This window comes from Puntigrus tetrazona, chromosome 7 (assembly GCF_018831695.1).
Source record: "Puntigrus tetrazona isolate hp1 chromosome 7, ASM1883169v1, whole genome shotgun sequence".
Classification (NCBI taxonomy): domain Eukaryota; kingdom Metazoa; phylum Chordata; class Actinopteri; order Cypriniformes; family Cyprinidae; genus Puntigrus; species Puntigrus tetrazona.
In genome coordinates, this window is record NC_056705.1 from 10,069,237 (window position 1) to 10,089,236 (window position 20,000).

General features: G+C 36.7%; 3 protein-coding genes across 4 annotated transcripts in view; 1 reads left to right on the top strand and 2 right to left on the bottom strand.

Moving 5' to 3' along the window:
* Positions 1-685, bottom strand: part of efl1 (elongation factor like GTPase 1) — a 96,564-nt gene extending 95,879 nt beyond the window's left edge. The window contains exons 1-2 of one of the 2 annotated variants that reach the window (XM_043245160.1): positions 640-685; positions 1-20 (exon numbers count right to left, since the gene is read on the bottom strand). The exon at positions 1-20 is cut by the window's left edge and continues 80 nt beyond it. In XM_043245160.1, the coding sequence (XP_043101095.1) occupies positions 1-11 (11 nt within the window). In that variant the 5' untranslated portion in view covers positions 12-20; positions 640-685. Of the gene's footprint in view, positions 21-605 lie in introns of both variants that reach the window. The other variant, XM_043245161.1, reaches the window with a different exon arrangement.
* A 68-nt stretch (positions 686-753) lies between these two features.
* Positions 754-6,539, top strand: saxo2 (stabilizer of axonemal microtubules 2). The gene is made up of 4 exons (XM_043245369.1): positions 754-877; positions 2,607-2,786; positions 2,945-3,147; positions 3,902-6,539. Exons 1-4 carry the CDS (start codon positions 840-842, stop codon positions 4,870-4,872), a joined length of 1,392 nt encoding a protein of 463 aa, XP_043101304.1. The 5' UTR covers positions 754-839; the 3' UTR covers positions 4,873-6,539.
* The window catches only part of adamtsl3 (ADAMTS-like 3), a 143,408-nt gene continuing 128,927 nt past the window's right edge, over positions 5,520-20,000 (bottom strand). The window contains exons 24-31 of the mRNA XM_043245368.1: positions 18,624-18,806; positions 17,936-18,049; positions 16,145-16,360; positions 14,253-14,436; positions 10,321-10,525; positions 9,076-9,179; positions 8,776-8,990; positions 5,520-7,277 (exon numbers count right to left, since the gene is read on the bottom strand). Coding sequence (XP_043101303.1) covers positions 7,159-7,277; positions 8,776-8,990; positions 9,076-9,179; positions 10,321-10,525; positions 14,253-14,436; positions 16,145-16,360; positions 17,936-18,049; positions 18,624-18,806 — 1,340 coding nt within the window. The 3' untranslated portion in view covers positions 5,520-7,158. The remainder of the gene's footprint in view (positions 7,278-8,775; positions 8,991-9,075; positions 9,180-10,320; positions 10,526-14,252; positions 14,437-16,144; positions 16,361-17,935; positions 18,050-18,623; positions 18,807-20,000) is intronic.

The following is a 20,000-nucleotide window of genomic DNA, read 5'->3' on the forward strand; positions in this document are numbered from 1 at the left end:
GTGTGACCCATTTTGACTCTCTATGCCATGAAGACCAAGCACAAAAGATGAAATAACTTCGTTATTAGTGCAAATGCAACCCCAAAACTTACTTTCGTCGGCTATTTTGAAGGCATATTGTCACAAACACATAATATATGACATATAAAGAAGGCTGTCATACAGAATTATGGTAATGTTTGAACAAGGTGGACATGAAATCAACCCTGGAAATTTTATAAAATAGCACTATGTCAACCACTTTATCATTTCAAACCTTGTTTTTGCGAAATGTTTTACGCCAGTCGGATTGAAATAGCGTTATATAATACATTTGTATGTGCCTTAAACACAAAACATGGCTTTAAACTCGTTCGGGTTTTAAATGGCGTTCTTTCGAAACAAACCCGCGTGTGCTTTGTCGAAAAAATGGACTTTATTTCTCACATTCACTGATTCAGACACTCATTTGACTCAAGTTTTCAAAACAACGTCCATTCAGCTAAGACTGACAGACTGTAAAACAAACTGAATGTTCACCGCAAACATATATAACGTTTAAACGCGCATCTTCGGCGAATATAAAACCGATATTCACCGGCTTTTTTTCTTTGAATTAGACTTACATCGTTAGCGAGAGGGATGACAACAGATACTCACATGTTTCCTCCAGTCCAGGAAGCGCGAATGTGCGTCTTACCCGTCGCACGCGTCATACGTAGCACGTTACGCTGCGTCGTCACCAGGACGCCGCAAACAGTAGTTGCCGGGGAAACGGGACGCTTAGTGCAAGACAAACGGCAGCGAAGCAGTGCTCGAGTAAGGAAAAGTCACAGTTTTCCTCAAAAAAAACGAGGAAAATGACCCGCCTCTGTATCTGTGAGATGTGCAGCTGTGGGTAAGAGTATTTTTAATACGTTTTTTGTTTTTGCTTTTGTATCAAGATAATATTTCAAGCCCGAGAAGGAGTTTTGAATAATTGATGGGCAAATGGTGGAACGAATATCACGTAATGGAACAAATTACTTTGGTATTTTATTCAGGTCTATTTTAATACATTTTTATCGTGTTTTGAAAAAATGAAAACAAATACATTACAGTAGTTAATTTCCACTTTGCAATAATTGATCTAAAAAGTTTTTAAGTTTTCGTTTTATCTAATTGCATTATCAATAGAGACGTTTTAAGTAGTACGTTTAATTAAATGTAATTAAAGGTAATTTATTTTATTTTATTTTATTTCATTGTTTTCCGTTTGAAGCAAATGCAAGTCATCATTACTCGTGCGGTGCAAAGGAGTAGTGAAGAAAATGCCAAGTAGTATGTTTAAATGTAATTAACTTTTTATTAATTTTATTTAATTTTATTTAATTTGATTGTTTTCCGTTTGAAGCAAATGCAAGTCATCATTACTCATGCAGAGAGTAGTGAAGAGAATGTCAAGTAGTATGTTTAATTAAATGTAATTAAATGTAATTAATTTTATTTAATTTTATTTAATTTTATTGTTTTCCATTTGAAGCAAATGCAAGTCATCATTACTAAATGCGGCGCAAATGAGTAGTGAAGAAAATGTCAAGTTGTATGTTTAATTAAATGTAATTTTATTAATTTTATTTAATTTTATTACATTTTTATTTAATTTTATTTTATTTAATTTTATTTATTTATTTATTTTATTGTTTTCCATTTGAAGCAAATGCAAGACATCATTACTCGTCTGTGGTATGCAAATGAGTAGTAAAGAAAATGTCAAGTAGTTTTTAATTAATTTTAATTAATTTTATTACATTTTATTAAATTTAATTTTTATTTAATTTTATTTTATTTCATTGTTTTCCGTTTGAAGCAAATGCAAGTCATCATTACTCGTGCGGTGCAAAGGAGTAGTGAAGAAAATGCCAAGTAGTATGTTTAAATGTGCTTTGATGCACAAACAGTGCTTTGATGCAACCTGTGTTGTTAAAAGCGCTATATAAATAAAAATGATTGATTGATTGATTGATAAATGTAATTAACTTTTTATTAATTTTATTTAATTTTATTTAATTTTATTGTTTTCCGTTTGAAGCAAATGCAAGTCATCATTACTCATGCAGCGTAGTAGTGAAGAGAATGTCAAGTAGTATGTTTAATTAAATGTAATTAAATGTAATTAATTTTATTTAATTTTATTTAATTTTATTGTTTTCCATTTGAAGCAAATGCAAGTCATCATTACTCGTGTGGCGCAAATGAGTAGTGAAGAAAATGTCAAGTTGTATGTTTAATTAAATGGAATTTTATTAATTTTATTTAATTTTATTACATTTTTATTTAATTTAATTTTATTTATTTATTGATTTATTTATTTTATTGTTTTCCGTTCGAAGCAAATGCAAGTCATCATTACTCGTGCGGCGCAAAGGCGATAATATGAAAAACAGATGTATTTATGTGTGTAGAATAGAGTTTTTTTCAGTGACAGAGTTTGCTGTTTCCTTGGACCCCGCAAACATGTTCAGTACGAGTACTGTGGAAACCGAGAAAACTCTTGTGGTTAAAGGCCTAATAACGAGTTTATTCTCAAACGTATAATTTTACTTTAAATGTCTCCCCTGTTTTAAATGCCTCTCCATTATCTTCAGCCGCCACCGATGCACACACCAGCCAACGGCCCTTTACAGGAAAGGCAGTAAGACTAATGTGTTGTCAGAGTACTCAGAGAAGTATCCTGCGTATAAAGGGCACACACGGCCCAAGAGCATCAAGCCCCAACTGCAGTATAAAGCTCATCAGGACACAATGGAAGGAACAACCACCTTCAGGTACATTCTGGGAATTCACAACTAATTCATTTATCGTTTTATACATACATGTAATATTTTCTTTTAAAGTGGTAGTACACCAGATGTTAGAGAAGCTCCTTTGTGTCTTTCTACAGGCTCCGGATCATCACATAATCTTTTTTTTTTTTCTTCTTCAGGACAGACTACGTCCCGTATGCGGTCACCCGTCGCCCTGAGAAGCCGCAGGCAGAGTATAAGCCCAAGCCTGGAGAGATCGACTTAGGAACGACTTATAAACAAGACTTCAACCCGTATGAAGTGCAACCATTTGCTCCTTCACGTCCTAAAGAGAGAGTACATACCATGAATGCAAAACTGGACACTGTACCCACCTATAAAGGTAATGACAATATAGGTATCATATCTAGGTATCTGCTGTTACTTACGATAAATCAAATTCTTTAAACGTTTGGGGCGAGTAAGATTTTTCTTTATTTTTTATTTTACCATTTTTTCTAAGAAATGTATTTTGCAGGTTTGCATTAAATTTGCATAAATAAACTTTGTAAAAAAAACATTAGTCTTATATTATTATTATTTTTTTTTTTTTAGTCACACACGAAAAAAACCCAGATAACAATGATAATAAGAAATGTTTTTTTGTGCAGCAAAACAGCGTTATAATGATTTCTGAAGGATCGTGTGACACTAAACACTCAATATTCACATTTCAAATCATAATCAAATACAAAAACAGTTAAACTGTAATAAAATTTCACAATATTACTATATTTTGGACAAAATAAATGCAGCCTTGGTGATCATAAAACTTGTTTCAAAAAATGTTTAAAAAATCTTACACTTCTAAACATGCATGTATATATATATATATATATATATATATATATATATATATATATATATATATATATCCATCCATATATCCATATCCATATATATACTTATCATTGCTCTTTTGTTGATAGCTTCCAATGTCCTCATTTGTAAGTCACTTTTGATAAAACTGTCTGTTAGATGTAAGCGTAAATGCACTCATAAAAACGAACAATATTTTCAGTACACGGCACAGAAGCTAAAATGCACAAATGAAATGTCTTTATTTGTTATTAAAAGTTTGTGTGATGTTTTTAAAGAGGATTTTCGTCAGTGGGAGATCAGCAGACGGGAGCTGACGAAGCCGGACACTCCGTATCAACCCCCCGTTACAAAGTTCGGGAATTCCACGACATTCCAGGACGATTTCATCCACAGAGGCCTCGTCCCACGCGAGAGCTACAAGCCCCCTAACATAGCCAAGCTATCCGATGCTCCTTTCGAAAACATGACCAGCAACAAGCTCTCCTACGTTCCGTACGCCCTCGAAGCCCGGTACGTCAAACCACCGACAGAATACAAACCCAACAGCCAGCCTTTCCAGGACCTCACCACCCATCGCCAAGACTATCAAGGCCTTCCGAGTCAGCTCACCAAAAGCTGCAAGCCGGAGCAGCTCAAAGCGGCCTCCAACAAGCCCTTCCAGGGCAGCACGGAGTTCCGTGAACGTTTCCAGCAGTGGCCCGTATCCCTCCGGCAGGTGCAGAAGTCTGGGGAGTACACGAGTCCAGCGGAGCACATGGACCTGACCACCACCTCCCACACCGACTACATCAAGCACCAAATCCAGCCCTTCGTTTCCGCCAAACCCTTCTTACTTCCCGCCAAGTCCTCCGTGCCCTTCCAGGGCAGCACCACCATGAGAGAGGACTTCCAGCCGTGGGCGGCTCCCCGCCAAAGCATGATCCGCAAACAAGAGGAAATCCAGCGGGCCAGCGGGAAAATGGAAGATCTGACCACCTTCAGGGCTCATTTCATTCAGCACGAAGCTCAGCCCAGTTTCAGCTTCAAGCCCCAAAACGCACCGCTGCGAACCGACGCTCCCCTGCAGAACGACACCATGTACCGCTCAGAGTTCACGGCCAAGAAGATCAGCGCGTGTCCGGCCAGCTTCGAGTCTCCTCCGGGGTTTGTTTTCGATAATTACGACGACCGAGGCCACCGCTTCTTCCGCAAAATGGCGTCTGCGGACAACGCCGAGATGCCGAAGGAAACGGTCTTGACGGCTTAAGAAAGTCATCCGTCATTTCCATAAAAGGAACCGAGCATGCGATATGATTTCTCTAAATTATTGTAATCCTACGGGGAATTACGGTTGAAGGTCAGCGGGTTGAGCTATCTGTCATAAAAGTAGTTTAATATTTGATCTAGTTTTAAATTTTCAGTAGGATAAAACTGCAGCACGGTTGTAGGATATAAACTATGCGGCGTGAGTGCTCTTATGATATGTTTTTGAAAATGCATATTTATTAGTTCAGTATATATTTCGAATACACGCTGTTCTTTTAAGGAATTTAAAAAAAAAAATGCATATCGCAGTTACCACAAAAACATTAATCAGCACAATTGTTTTCAACACTGATCAAAATCTGAAAGCTTTATGGACGAATCAGCATATTAAAATGAAAAATGAATCAGCATATTAAAATGAAAAATGAATCAGCATATTAAAATGAAAAATGATCGTGTAACACCGAAAACTAGAGTAACAGGAATAAATTACATTTTAAAATAGCAAACATTAATAATATTTACAATTGTACTGTATTATAAATGGCCTTTTAGTTAAGTTTAGTTAAGCTTTTCGCAATACACGATAATTGATTGTTTGAACCACAATATAGAATACAAAAATCAATCATTCTAAAGATACATGAACTGATTGGTAAAACTGTATTTATTGTTTTTGCATCACATAGACTATTTGCAATATTGACATGTACAGAACCAAAACTGGCACTTCCTTAACCCAGTCATGTAGCGGCACTTTCTCCACACGATGTAGCAATAAAATGCAATGGATTAAATTCATGGATAAATTCGGTGAGTGGCTTATGTACAACATTTGTTGATGTACTTAAAATGCATGCATAAAGGCCAGTAGGAAACCATTATATTAGAGATATGCATAAATCACTTCAAGTGCTATACGTACGTAGGGCTGTGTTGGGTTTAATCTTAAATACGGATTACAAAGACAAACTAAACCAAGTAAGAAAATAAAATCCAAACTCTCTACACTCAATGTACAATATTGCACTTAAAAACACATTATATACAAGACATATTTTACAATGCAGCACATTGGTTGAACACAAAACGTACATCTAAAAGACGGCTGGAGAAACGGGACTTTTACGGCGCATGCCATTTCAATCGGTCAACGTGTTTTCGGTCATACATTCTACGTCCATATCGAAAAACCACCGCGTGATATCAGAGTCGACGCGAAAACAAAACGGACCCTTTTTACTTAAAACATGCTACTGTGTTCGTCTTTGACGTTTGACAAAAAATAACAACTGTAGCTCAGATCCCGCCAAAGTTCATATTGACTTTATATTTCACAATTCAGAACTTCTTTTGTGACATAAACTCAGAACTGTGAGACGCTAACTTCCGATTTTAAGAAGAAGGAGACTACCTTTTATTTATGTTTATTCCTTAGTAGACGCAACGGTCCAAATTCTGACTTTAACCGTAAAGTTATATTTCATAATTTAGCCAGGTCTTAGAATTACTAGTTTATCGCAATTCCGATTTTTTTCCAGGACAAACGTCAAAATTGTGGGATATCACAGATTTGATATTAGGCGGGGGGGGGTCTACTTCGTAAGATACAAATGAGTAAAAAAAAAGTCTTAGTGTGTTTATTTTTCATTCAAAAAACTCGATTTCCCTTTTTTCGGCTTAACTCCTCTAACTCCTCCTATCTGACCGCGGCGCTCCATTCCCGAGCCAATCAAATCCTAATAAATGCAATAAGCCCCGCCCCACATTTGTCTTGTTAATTATCCCGTTTGCTTTTGCGGTAATCAACTTAGAGAAGTAAAATGGGTTGTGGCGGCATTTCATGTTGACTTCAAGGTAGGACTCCAAAAAAAAAAAAAAAAAAAGAAATGATGAAAAAACGTCTCTCTGAATACGCCAAGCTGTGTACTACTGATTCCTTCACATCGGTGAACGGTCCGATAAGATTTGTCCTCTCGTAATCACAAGTAAAAATCTTAAATTAATACACATATAATATCACTTTCAGGGCAAGATAAAAAGGAGATCTGCAGAGAAAGCTGGTGAAGAGAGAAGTTTCGAATCTCATCGGTCGATTTTCTCTTTGGACTTCTGATGATTGTGGGAAAGCGTCCAGAGAAGTGTAGTCCGGATATCTTTTAGTCCATACACTCCAGGTGTCCTTTTTGTTTGTGGGACTGAACCAGGTTCCGTGTTACGAGAGAGACGATCAGTGCGGCGACTGAAAAGGGGGCCCCGGTTGTCCAGGGCTCTTCTCTGGCGGTCGCTAGGTGGCGCTGGCGTCCTGAGAGCAGGTCTGGCAGCAGCGTTGTCGGTACAGATCCACGGGGCAAAGCTTGAGCCGCTTCACCACGGGACAGTAGTGGGTTCTGTCCTTACACTCACCTGCACAGGCACAGAGCGAAACAAAGAGACATGTTTAGAAATCATGCTCGTCGAAAGCATAATCCGCTCATCAGTTGGCAGCAAATGCACGTGTATTAAAATACAGATGGTCAGAAAATAGAGGTTATTTACGTGAATGAGTTTGTAAACAACGGCATTTAAATATGGGTTCGAAAGCAATGGACTGAATTAAATAGCTAAATAAAAAACTAATTCGAAATATAGATAAATAATGAAAGTGAGTCATGTTGGTCTTCATTACTATTAAATATATTTTCATATAGTTCATGCATTATATATATATATATATATATATATATATATATATATATATATATATATATATATATATATATATATATATATATTACTTTATAATAATTAGTTTTTTTATTGATCACTTTAAAACTGATACAATAAATGAGTTTGTGGACAACAGCACTTGAAAACGACTATGAAATAATTAAGCAGTTAAACAAAAATTAATAATGGTTCTCAGTCTTTTGTTGGTCTTTAATAACAACAATAATAATAACAAATATTACTCATTTTTAATAAATGACAAATTGTTATTAATATTTAAAAAAAAACTAAATAATATAGAAATAAATACAAATTAAATAAACAAAACAAAATAAAAGCTGGTGATGTAAAAGTGCTAATAACGAAGGGCCAGGCTTAGAACACTTTATGTTTCGTGTCTGTTTTTCTCGTTCCTTTTTGAGTCGTTTATTAAAGTTTGTGTTTACGTTGAGTCGGTTCCCGTATCTAAGGAACCCTGCTACATGCAGCCCACGGTAACATATCTGACACGAAACACCTGCTCATGCTTTGTCCGCATTGGATCTTGAATTGCTTTTCAACAAAGATTATTGTGAAATTTTGGGACTCGCTCCGATGACATTAACACGCGCCGAATCGTGGGAATCCAGAAACGCAAGCCCAATCACGTCAACTCAAGTTTGGTGAACTCTCACCTGCATATTCACACAACACCTAAACGCCACCGACTGACCTCAAGTCAAAGAAAACTAAGCACGGTACATTTCCGCTTTTCGTTTAAGGTAATTACTTTAGAAGCGTGATATCATATCCTGTTCTCAAAGGTGTGAGGCAACATTTCGTGCTCAAAGCCTCTCGTGACTTCACGCTCTAAAAACAACACGACTTCATTCATTGCTCTCGTTTTATTAAACGTTTCGGCACAAGAAACAAGTAAGGCGACGCAGAAATTAGGTTTCGTTAAGTTTCGCCGCAAGAAGAGCGAAGAACAAAAAGCAGACGCTTGGACGGACAGGATCCCCGAAATGGCCGAGCTTAACAAAATAAGAGTTCTCTTGGGACGCTGTGATAACTTCGCGAGCCAATATATTCGGCCCTCGGGTCGCTAATATTTTCCCTAATAAAACACGAACGCTGTAAAGGTGGCGAACGAGGGCAGACATTCCCCCGAACCGTACCGAACCGCTCTGGCTTATAACAGTTTTAAGAGACTCACTGCCACAGGAAGTGATGTTGCAGTGTTGCCAGGTAGAAGGCCGCCGTTGCCAGGCGCAGTGCTGGTCGGGGAGGGTCTTCTTGTTCTGCCGATGGATGCACTCGACTCGACGGGACTGGAAGCCGCTGCCGCACGCCGCCGTGCACGTCCTCCACGGGAACACCTTCCAGTGCGCGTCGCACATCTCGGACGAGCAGTTCCTCGCCGACGGCGGCCTGAAAGGCGTTCGAGAAGCAGACGTTAACAGACCCGCGCTTGCGAGAACGAGCCATGCTGGATATAGCGCAACACGTCTGGCACCTTTCTTTGGGGTCGCAGGTTTTGGACGTGGAGTTGCTCAAGCGTCTGCACGAGACGCTTCTGCTCTGCGTGGACACCGCGGGCCCCAGACACCGCCCTGCGCACTGAGGACATAGCACCATCACAAAAACATGAGGACGGGGCATATATTTAGGTTCTGTAACTGGTCGGTGTGTTCGATTGGCAATCGTATAACTTTAATGGCTTTTTAGGCTTTTTGCAACAATCATTAAGTCGTTAAATGTTAAACTAGCCTTAAAAAATCCTCAGCGGCAACAATTTATAATTTGGAATAAGTAATTATAAATTGATTCAAAAGTCTAAAATTTGTAAATAATAAAATAATAATAATAAGTAATTAAAATAAATAATAAAAGTAAGCTGCGCCAGTTTTTTTAGTTTTTTTGTTCTAAAGCATCATGCGTCATTGAAAAAACAATAAATAAATTAATTTTATATATATATATATATATATATATATATATATATATATATATATATAGACTATATAACATTTTACTATAACACACATTAATTTATATATATATATATATATATATATATATATATATATATATATATATATATATATATATATATATATATATATATATATATACACACATATATACACACACACACACACACATATATATATATATATATATATATATATACACATATATACATATATATATATACATATATATATATATATATATATATATATAAATTTTACCAACCAGAATATAAAATAATTCTGATAACTGCTGACCAGTCTTTTCAAAAGTTAATATAAATAATATCTACAATACAGTATACGCTATATTGGCTACCGGGCAAATCAAAAATAGCAGATATCAAACTAATAATCGACCTGACTAATATACAGATCTTTCACTAATTATATAATTTTTTTTCAAATGATTAATCACAAATAATTGCATCCAAAGTAAAAGTTCTTGTTTACGTAATATATGTGTGTACTGTGTATATTTATTATGTATATACAAAAACAAACACATTCATGCATTTAAGAAAAATACATTAAGCTTATTAATATATAGTATAAAATATAAGAATATACAAATGTACATACATTATATTTTCAATATATACTGTATGTGTGTGTATTCCTATATACATAATAAATACACAACTTTTTCTCAGACGCGATTAATCGTTTGACAGCACTAGTTATTTAAATATCGTTGCTCTGCATTGAAAAGGTGTCAGTAAACGTACCTTGCCCCAGGGGCCGGTGAGCCACTCCACGCACGTCTGCGAGCCGCACTCTTCCCTGTCTTCAGGCCGACGAGATCCTTCACACGCTGAACCGGACAAAACCCTCACGCTCCCCGAGGCCTCCACCTGCTGGCAGGAGACCCGCCTCTCTCTGAAGCCCCGCCCACAGGAGCTGGAGCATCTGGACCACACGGTGGACACCCAGCTGGCGGATGCAGCAAAAAACAGTCACGTGATAATGAAATACGAAATACCGCACAATCAGACGTTTTCAGTACGCGCGGAATATGCGGATGATCTATAATTTTTTTAAACGAGCGGCATGCAATAAAGCACACTGTATGGGTGTATCCCACAATGCAATGCACTCAGCTTGACCTTCCAGTTCCAGTGTGATTGATGAGTCAGAAGTCACGATTTCACATCGGTTTCTTAATCAGACTGCCAAAAAATATAGATCGTAGCTGTATGCTATTCACTGAATAAATATGCAACATAATGAGGCCATGTGATAATGTAGCATGCTCCTGGTTGATGTTATCTTTGTAGTATACAGTAAAATGAGACAGTATTCATTAAGAATAAGTTTTTTGAAAGAAAACTATATATGCTCACCAACACTGCATCACAACATCTCTGATGTTATAATATATATATATATATATATATATATATATATATATATATATATATATATATATATTTGTTTTGTTTTTTTATTTGTTTTTTATTATTATTATATTTTTTTTTTTTTATCAAAGCTAAAATCCATTTTTACTATTATCAGTGTTGATGAATATAAAGTTTAAAAAGCAGATTAAAAATTATAAAATTATATATTTATATATATATATATATATTTTTTTTTTTTTTTTTTGCGCCAGTTTAATGCTTAAAAATAACATTCATGAAAAATGTTTTCATCTCAGAAATACTAATTAAAGTTTAGATAAATGTAATAATGTACAAACAATTTCAATTTATGGAGCGCAGCCAAACAAAAAAAAAGACGAAAATGCATTTTGTTTTTCAACTGGCATTTACACAAAGAACACTTTTGAGTCAGAAGTTAAAATTACAATTACAATGCACTATTTTTGCCATCACACAAATCATTTAACGCTGCAAAAAATGACACACTGTCATTGCAAACATTTTGGACGGGGGAAAAAAAATTGAGTTGCATGTTGAAAAATTAAGCTGAATTATTACACTAGATGATTTATCTTCACACCTGCAGCATCCTATAAGACATTTGACATTTATCTAGCAGCATATTACCAATTTTCTTTGCACCCGCACAGTTAAAACACACGCTAACAAACCTCAAAACTTCTAGCTAACTCTGGATACGTGCCATTCCAAACCGACTAGAATATATATCTGCATACATTTCAACAGTGATATATATATATATATATATATATATATATATATATATATATATATATATATATATATATATATATAATTTTTTTAAAAGCACAGCTTGTCACTGGGGAGCTGGGAGCCTCTGCGGGGCATTTGGGGTTGTGTTAGAGCGCAAGAAGCAGTAACAAAGACACGCTTTGTGAGAGGATCTCCCGCTGACGGCTCTGAACTGACGCTAAGCGCTTTCACAGAGCCATATGATTCATGTGCTGAGTCCAGACGCATGGCAATAATCAGATGATGTTTTTGGCATGGATGCATAGAAGTCGAGAGCGTTCGTGTGCACTATCTATCCTCTGTTCTCCGAGAAACCCTGAAACCCTCAATCAATCAGCGCGCCATATGAAACGTGGACTATGCTAATGATTCAAACTAGAATATTTTTCTCCTACTTACTTTTATGTGAAAGACTGGAAACATGCGGCACGCTAATATCATTCAGATCACCGAATCGCTCTTTTTAGGTCAAAATGTTTTAGTGTGTCACGGTCGTATTGGGCTTTTTCATTAAAACATGCAAATAAATGATCGTTATTGACTTAAATTTGCAACCAAAAAGGTAAAATTAAAATAGATCACATTAAAGAAGTGAAAATTACGTTTCACATCGTCGTTATAAAAAGCATGGTGATGAACTGAAATTAATTGAGGCTTGGGGTAAAAAGCCACTGTACAAATAAACTAGCTCTAACGTGTGAACGTGCGAAATTAAAAGGAAAGTGTTTACTGCGCCATTGCATTCAGATCTGCTCATGTTGCATCAGCATTTTAACCAATCGCGCACGTTTCCCTTGAGCTCATGAACGCAATGGCCAATCAAAAGCGATTGGATTAGTCACCGCTGAAAGCCAACTCTGCACTCTTTTGAAATCATCATCAAACAACAAAGTAAAAAAAATTACAAATGAGAGTTTTTGCGAAAAGGCAGAACCCGCGATAGACTCGATGTCAAAGTCTCAAAGTCAATGTCAACAACGGCTGCTTTAGTGATGGGGAACATTTCGGTTTGAAGAAATATTTTGTTTGCCACGCCATTGTCTTGATTTTCCATTGTGCAAAAAGCAATAAACTAATTCATAAATGGCTCTTATCTTGTCTGCGTGGCCTGTAACATTGGGCGTGCCATTTCCCCGAACACAAAAACATTTCTTTTGTCATGTTTTTGCAGCAGACAGAAAGAAAGAAAGAAAGAAATCTGGTTATTTTCTGCCAGGACATTATCCAGCAATTTTACGGCCTTTCCATTAAAAAACACAGAGCAATAATGCAGGTAAAATAAAACGTTTTCATATTAACATTTTTAGCACCCTTTTTAGTTGATTTTAACGGTATTTATCATTTATATTTCCATTTATATAACATAAAGTTTATTTACCATGACGCAAACGCTGTGTAAATGCATGCATGCCACCTTCGAGAAGCATCAAACAGTCTTAACTGTAAAAAAAAAAACCTTGCGAAATCCTTTTCGTAACAGTCTCCTTACGCTTGACGTTAAAGCGACCACAGATGCATTTAATTGAATTCTAGCGGCTAAGCATTGAAAAATGTCATTTCCGAACCCAGTGATGAAGTATTTTTTACCCGAAAAGTTCTCGTTTCTCTGCATCGTGTCAAAATGGTAAAATCCCGCAGGGGTTTCTCCGGCCGGACCAGTGCGCTGACAAAAAGAAGCTCTTTTACACTGACAGCTGATATCTGCTCTTCTCCGGCCCCATTGGGCTCATACGGTTTGATTCATGTGCTTCGTTGAGCGTCTGCACGGCCCCTGAAAAGACTGATGCTGGGAAGGGAATGATAGATGGGCTGTTTGATGGAGAGAGGCACTTTGGCTGGGAATCAGAGGACCGGGGTGCTGCTCGCAGTCAAATGCATCACGGCTCGCAGACTTGCGAAGGGGTTCTGCTCTCTTTATATTAAAGTCTATAGAGAGATCCATCAGCAGATGCTCGTTTATCAAAGATGGAGCGGCTGTCTCTGCGTCTGACTTGTGAATCGCTAACGGTCAGAGAACTGGGCTAATTATACACTCGGTTTGACAGCAGAACATGATCGTTTTAATGGATTTGTTCACACTGCACACAACCCTGATTGGTTTTTCTCATGCTGACCGGGTCGTGACGAATACTGCGTGTTATTAAAGGAATAGTTCACCTCAAAATGCAAATTTGCAGACAATGCATTCACTCTTAGGCCATCTGTGATGAGTTTGTTTCTTCATGGGAGCAAATTTGGGAAATTTAGTGTTACGTTAGCGTCGTTCCTCAACGGATGGGTGCTCTGAATGGGTGCCGTCAGAGTCCAATTAGCCGACACAATAATGGCGGCACCCATTCACCGCAGAGAATCAATCGTTGAGAAGGTGACGTAATGCTACATTTCTCCAAATCTGTTCCCATGAAAAAACTGATTCTGTATCTTGGATGGAACGAGGGTGAGAACATTTTCTACATTTCTGGGTAATCGGTTTCTTTTTTTATTATTTGCTTAGGGAAGCGTACCTGGGAGGGCAGTCCAGGAGGTTGCACGGCCGTGGTTGACTGATCGGTTTGGGAAGATGATGGCAGACGAAATGAGGCATCTCTTGGCCCTCTGACGTCAGACAACGTACCTTCCTCACCTCGGTCCCTCTGTTGCCACAGGAAGTGCTGCATGCGCTCCACTCGCCCAAGCGCCACTCAAACTCTACAGCCCGCAAAAGACGCAAAGAGAAATACACACACGGTTACAGAGGATATTAACAGTCTCTGTGATAAAAAATAAGTCAAATTACTTTAGATCATTATTTATTGAGTCATTGTATATGTCGTATTGATTAAAAATTAAAGATCAAAAGATATTCTATATACTTCATTTTTGGAATTCTATTTGGAAATCAAAGAATCATAAAAAATACCTCTGTTTCACTAAAATATGAAGCAGCACAACTGTTTTCAACATTGATAACAATGGTAAATATTAATTATTAAGCAGCAAATAAGCATATTGTAATAATTAATGAAAAATTATGTGATACTAAAGACTGGAATAATAATAATAAATGCCTCAAAGGAATACATTACATGTTAAAAAAAATTAAAACAGGAAATATATATATATATATATATATATATATATATATATATATATATATATATATAAAATATATGAATTTCAATTCTAAAACACAAAACAGGTATGGCATAAATCAATATCAGGGACGCATTAGAAAAGCACCACTATTACTCAAGTGCTGCCAAATTACCTGATTCAAAGAAAGAGGTTATAGGGACCATTTACAAGCCCTTAAAGGTTTCTAGGAATCTGGGCTTGAATATCTACACAATCGTCTCTGGCTTTTAAAATTCCTGGCATTGTGCGGGAACTGAAAGGAAGACATGCAGCTTTAACAAGACACAAATGAGCTCTGAGCGCTTGGTTTTCTACAAGACAGAACTGAAGTCCAATTCATGTCCAAACGTTCATCATAACACAGCCGAGTTTTACTTTCCTGTCTGTTTTGGGTGTTGAGTTTCATCAGAAGACTACAGCTATTCATCATTCACACACTTTTTTTTATCAGCAGTTTTTTGCTGACTTTAAGCATGAACTTCTTATGTATTGTCACGTTTATAAAAACAAAATCTACCAAAATACATAAATATATAAAATAATAAATATATATATATAAAAAAAAAATATATATATATATATATAAAAAAAAAAAAATATATATATATATATATATATATATATATATATATATATATATATATATATATATATATATATATATATATATATATATATATATATATATATATATATATATATATATATATATACATACACACACACACACACACACACACACATATATATATATATATATATATATATATATATATATATATACAGATAGATATATGTGTATATTATAAAAAATGCACTCACATGTACATACATGTTTATGAATAGATTTTTTCTATATTTTTATTATAAAATATCTGGAGATCCTGCATACTTCCTCTGCATACTTTCTCTTTCCCTGCAATACAAAAATAGAAATTTTCTGCTCTACACTGAAAGCTTTGATGATAAGTTTGTTGTCCTCTGTTAAGAATAAATGTTGCTTGCTTATAGAAACCAATCTTAATATTAATGAGCGTGCATACGATTCCTGAAAATGCTGCCTACAGAGGCAGTTCACTAAGATTTGGAAAAAAAAAGCCAATAAATGATTCGGCACATGCTGTATAGTGAAAAATCAGCATTGTTGTATGCTGCACACACGTTGGCGAATGCAGCAGATCACCTGGGCATCCATACATGCATACCGTACACGTTGCACTATGTATTTCCAATACTAAGAGCTCTGACTTTATTCCCTCGTGTCGTTTTCATTCGCACTAACCTTGTGAAAGCACATGAATCCAAGCTGTGAGACGCTGCTGGTTGTTGGTTTGTGTTTGGCACTCGTAGCGTCCGTCAAGCGTCCCTCCGTGCGCGTTCATCTCCAGAACTCGTCCCCCCACCAGCATGTGGTAGCTCACGCCTGGACTCTGCTTCAGGGTATGGTTCTGATACGACCATTTGATGGGCTTCCTGTGACTGGGGACCACCGGGCAACCTGAAGGGAGATGCGGGTGAATTTTAAAAGGGACTGGGGTTGAGGTCTCCTGTCATTTGCAATTAGTGTTAAAAAAGATTTATTGACTGGAGGGTGTAAACTGGTTACTGTTACTGGAAATCTGAGCTCTCACATACAGAGAAATAAGAATAAGAGCTACAATGGCTGCGTGGTTTGAGGAACGCTACAGTGAACTCTCATTCATGTTGTCATGTCATAGAACAAAACTAATGAGCCCTGCACACGACATGCAGGAAAAAAGCTGCTAAAACGTGTGCACGGTTTACTATTACCCTGAACTGTTCCCTCGATTTATAAATTGCACACAATTACTAAATCGAGGGAAGGAATTAGCGAATCATGTACATCATTTAGCAAATCGAGGGGATGAATTCATTAATTGAGGGAAAAAAACCAGAAATCGTGGGCTCGTTTTAGTAAATGTCCATCGTAAACATTTGTGGTTATCCAGATAATGGTGTAGTAGCGGCTTACAAGGTAAAATATCTTTAAATGCTTGAAATAAGATACATTTATTTTGCGAAACAAGTGTACTAAAACAACAACATCAAAAAACCTGTGCAAAAAAACTATTTCTCATTTTTCACTATTTCAGTACTTCAAAAACTAATACAAAAATTAAACTATAACTATATACACACACACACACACACACACACACACACATATATATATATATATATATATATATATATATATATAAACATAACTGACACTACAGAAAACTCTGCATTATTAATAAACAATAATAATTAATACTACTACTACTAACAATAATATTTTTTTTTATTTAATTTACATTTACTGATTTTCTTTTTATTCAAAGTGGCTTATAAATGAGAAAAAGTATGAGTGATGAACATTATTACTTTCTTAAGGTATGAAAATACACTCCCACGAACCTACAAAACACAAACTTTAACACGCAACAAAAAAAAGCGTTAAAAAAGCTGATGGTTCACGATGCATACGCACCCAGTGAGCTTGCTGCTTTATATTTAAATCGCTGGTTAGCATCCATTGGAACATTTTGCAGCGTGCTTTTAGAGTTTCTCTGAAGCCCTCCTCCATCCCCAGCTCCACCTGCATAGATCTGCTATGGCCTATTTTATATGCTATTTGTACAGCAGCAGTATGTCTTAAACATATGCAGCACTGTTTTATCGTATGCACCGGCTGGAGCAGCAGCAATAATCCACAGCAATAACCAATAGTAGCAGCAGCTTAGCAGATCTATTCTGCCAAGACCAAATGCATTAACATTGTCATAACTATTACCATGCTAAACCCCTCAGAGAGTTTAGATTTAAATGGTCTTAGAATTTCAAAATAAAGCTTCTTTATTAGCATTGACCATTCCAAACCTTCTACTCCACAAAAGGTTCTTCCTAGTAAAAAAAAGTTTCTTTAGATTATAAAATGTTGTTCACACTAAGTAAAAACAGGTTTTTGGCTGATCCTGAAATGACTCTTCAACAGCATTGCTGCAGATCTCTCATTTTGGAGGCTTTATCCATGAGAGCGTGTCATTTAAACAACATGAAAGTGCCATACCTATCCTCAAGGTGTCTCCAGGTTTGACTGAGATGCTGGTGCCGATCACAGAGGCCATCAGAACCCTCTTCCTGTTCATCTCCTTTGAAGGCTCAGATTCACCCACAGGTCCTCCTGGCATCAAGACAACGCTGTCATCAAACATCTCACCATCAAACGCAATCAACCAAAGCATTCCTACAGGTATATCGTTCCTTTGATGGTTGAACGACCTCAAGTAGCTGAATTATTACTCCTAGTTAAGAGCCTTTCCCAATCAGAAAAGAGATTACAGCCCGCTTTGGACGTGATGGAGACAGAAATGACCTCAATTAATGAAATACGTGGGGAAGTCGTGTCATCTGAGGCCAAACAAGGCCTCGACCGCCTTCTGTTTGCGGCCTATAAGATCTCCAGAGACAAGCCGCCTCTATAAAGAAGGCAATATTTCTTCATTTCGCTGCAAAAATGGATTTTTACCAGCCCTACGGTCTCCAGGTCTCACGTTATTTCTCAACAAGACGCGCCAAACGATGCCAATATCAATAAGCGACTCGCAAATCTCCCGCCGAGTTCGCTGACTTTGTGGGAAAGCGAGCCAACCCACAGAGCGCGGTTCACTTAGCAGCGAAACGCTGTCGTGCGAGGATTTCCCTGTCACCCGGAGAAGTGTGGACTGACATACGGCTGCAGTGGGAATCATACTCACCCGCCACACGCAGAAGGCTGGAGGCCACCGACTTTCCAACGCTGTTGGCAGCCACGCAGGAGTAGGTGCCGTCGTCTGGAGGCGTGAGGTTTCTCAGGAGCAGAGATCCGTCCGGGAGAGGACTAGCGTTGGCGCCCAGCGGACCCTCCTTGCGGTGCCAGCTCAGCGTTGGCCGCGGGACACCTGTTCAGAGACATACGTCAGGTCACTCTCAATCAATCACTTCACAACGGAGTCTGGAGCTGACGGTAATCACCGCTTTTTACGAGCAGGGTACACTTTAGGTGTCCCGTTACTTTTTGAGGTGTTTGAGGGACAAACTGTATGCTGTCAGAAATGTTAGATACTTTGCATGAAGTACTATTTAAAATAAAATAGTATTCGTAAATACATTAAATCAAGACCTCACGTCCTTTTAGACTGTGTAGAATAGATTAGCAAAAATATCACTATTTTGAATAAATTATAATTTTAACAGCAACAAATTAACATAAAATTTTGATTTATAATTTTTTATCATTTTTATTTTAGCTGTGTTCCACATTTGCAGGTAAACCTGTGTTCGTGTGACTTTGCAAACTTTATAAAAAATAATAAAAACAATACAAAAGCAAAAATATTCAGAAATGTTTAAAATCCAATTTCTCAGTTTATGCACAAATTGTGCTGTCGAATGCATTTGTCAAGATTATCAATGTTGTAAAACCTCTAATGAAACCTCTAACTCTAAGAATGAAGATATCTTATGTTATTAATAATTAAAAATATTTATGAATATATAAAATATATATTCATATTTCTAATATATATATCTCAGAACTCTCAGCACTCAGCAAATTCAGCAGAATTCTCTCTCTTTTTTCTTTTTTTTACTATAAGCCACTAGTATTTATTATTATTATTATTATTGTTTGTTAACAGCAACAATTTTTTTGTTTGTTTTCGTTATAATTATTCTTAATTATTTTTGTGTTTAATGCTTGAAAAATTAAAACAAAAAAACAAGTGCCAAAATTCTATCTAGGGTTACAAATATTATTTTTTTTTTACCTTTTCACATTCAATATTTTCTGACTATTTGACATATTTACGGTATTTACAGACCTATTTTGCACCCCATTCAAGAAAAGCTGTTCTTTACGCAGCTTTCCTAAAAACAAACCTAAGCTCTTGACAAATCACCAAACAAGTTCCAGTATTTAGGGGCAGCTGCTATCGTGCCCTTAAAAGACTCATGTGTCAACATCAAAGCCCGCGCCGAATAAATCAAACCCGAAGAAAATGTTGATTCAAAGAGCAGATCAACAAGAGGCCAGCAGATTGCCACGAATTACTTGTACAAATGGGCACAATGAATGCAAATTGCCTCCCTCCAAC

Coding starts and splice junctions, on each gene's coding strand:
- saxo2 (XM_043245369.1), top strand. CDS start 840: ATGACCCGCCTCTGTATCTGTGAGATGTGCAGCTGTGG. Junction 2,787..2,944: donor GAAGGAACAACCACCTTCAG/GTACATTCTGGG, acceptor TTTCTTCTTCAG/GACAGACTACGTCCCGTATG. Junction 3,148..3,901: donor CACTGTACCCACCTATAAAG/GTAATGACAATA, acceptor ATGTTTTTAAAG/AGGATTTTCGTCAGTGGGAG.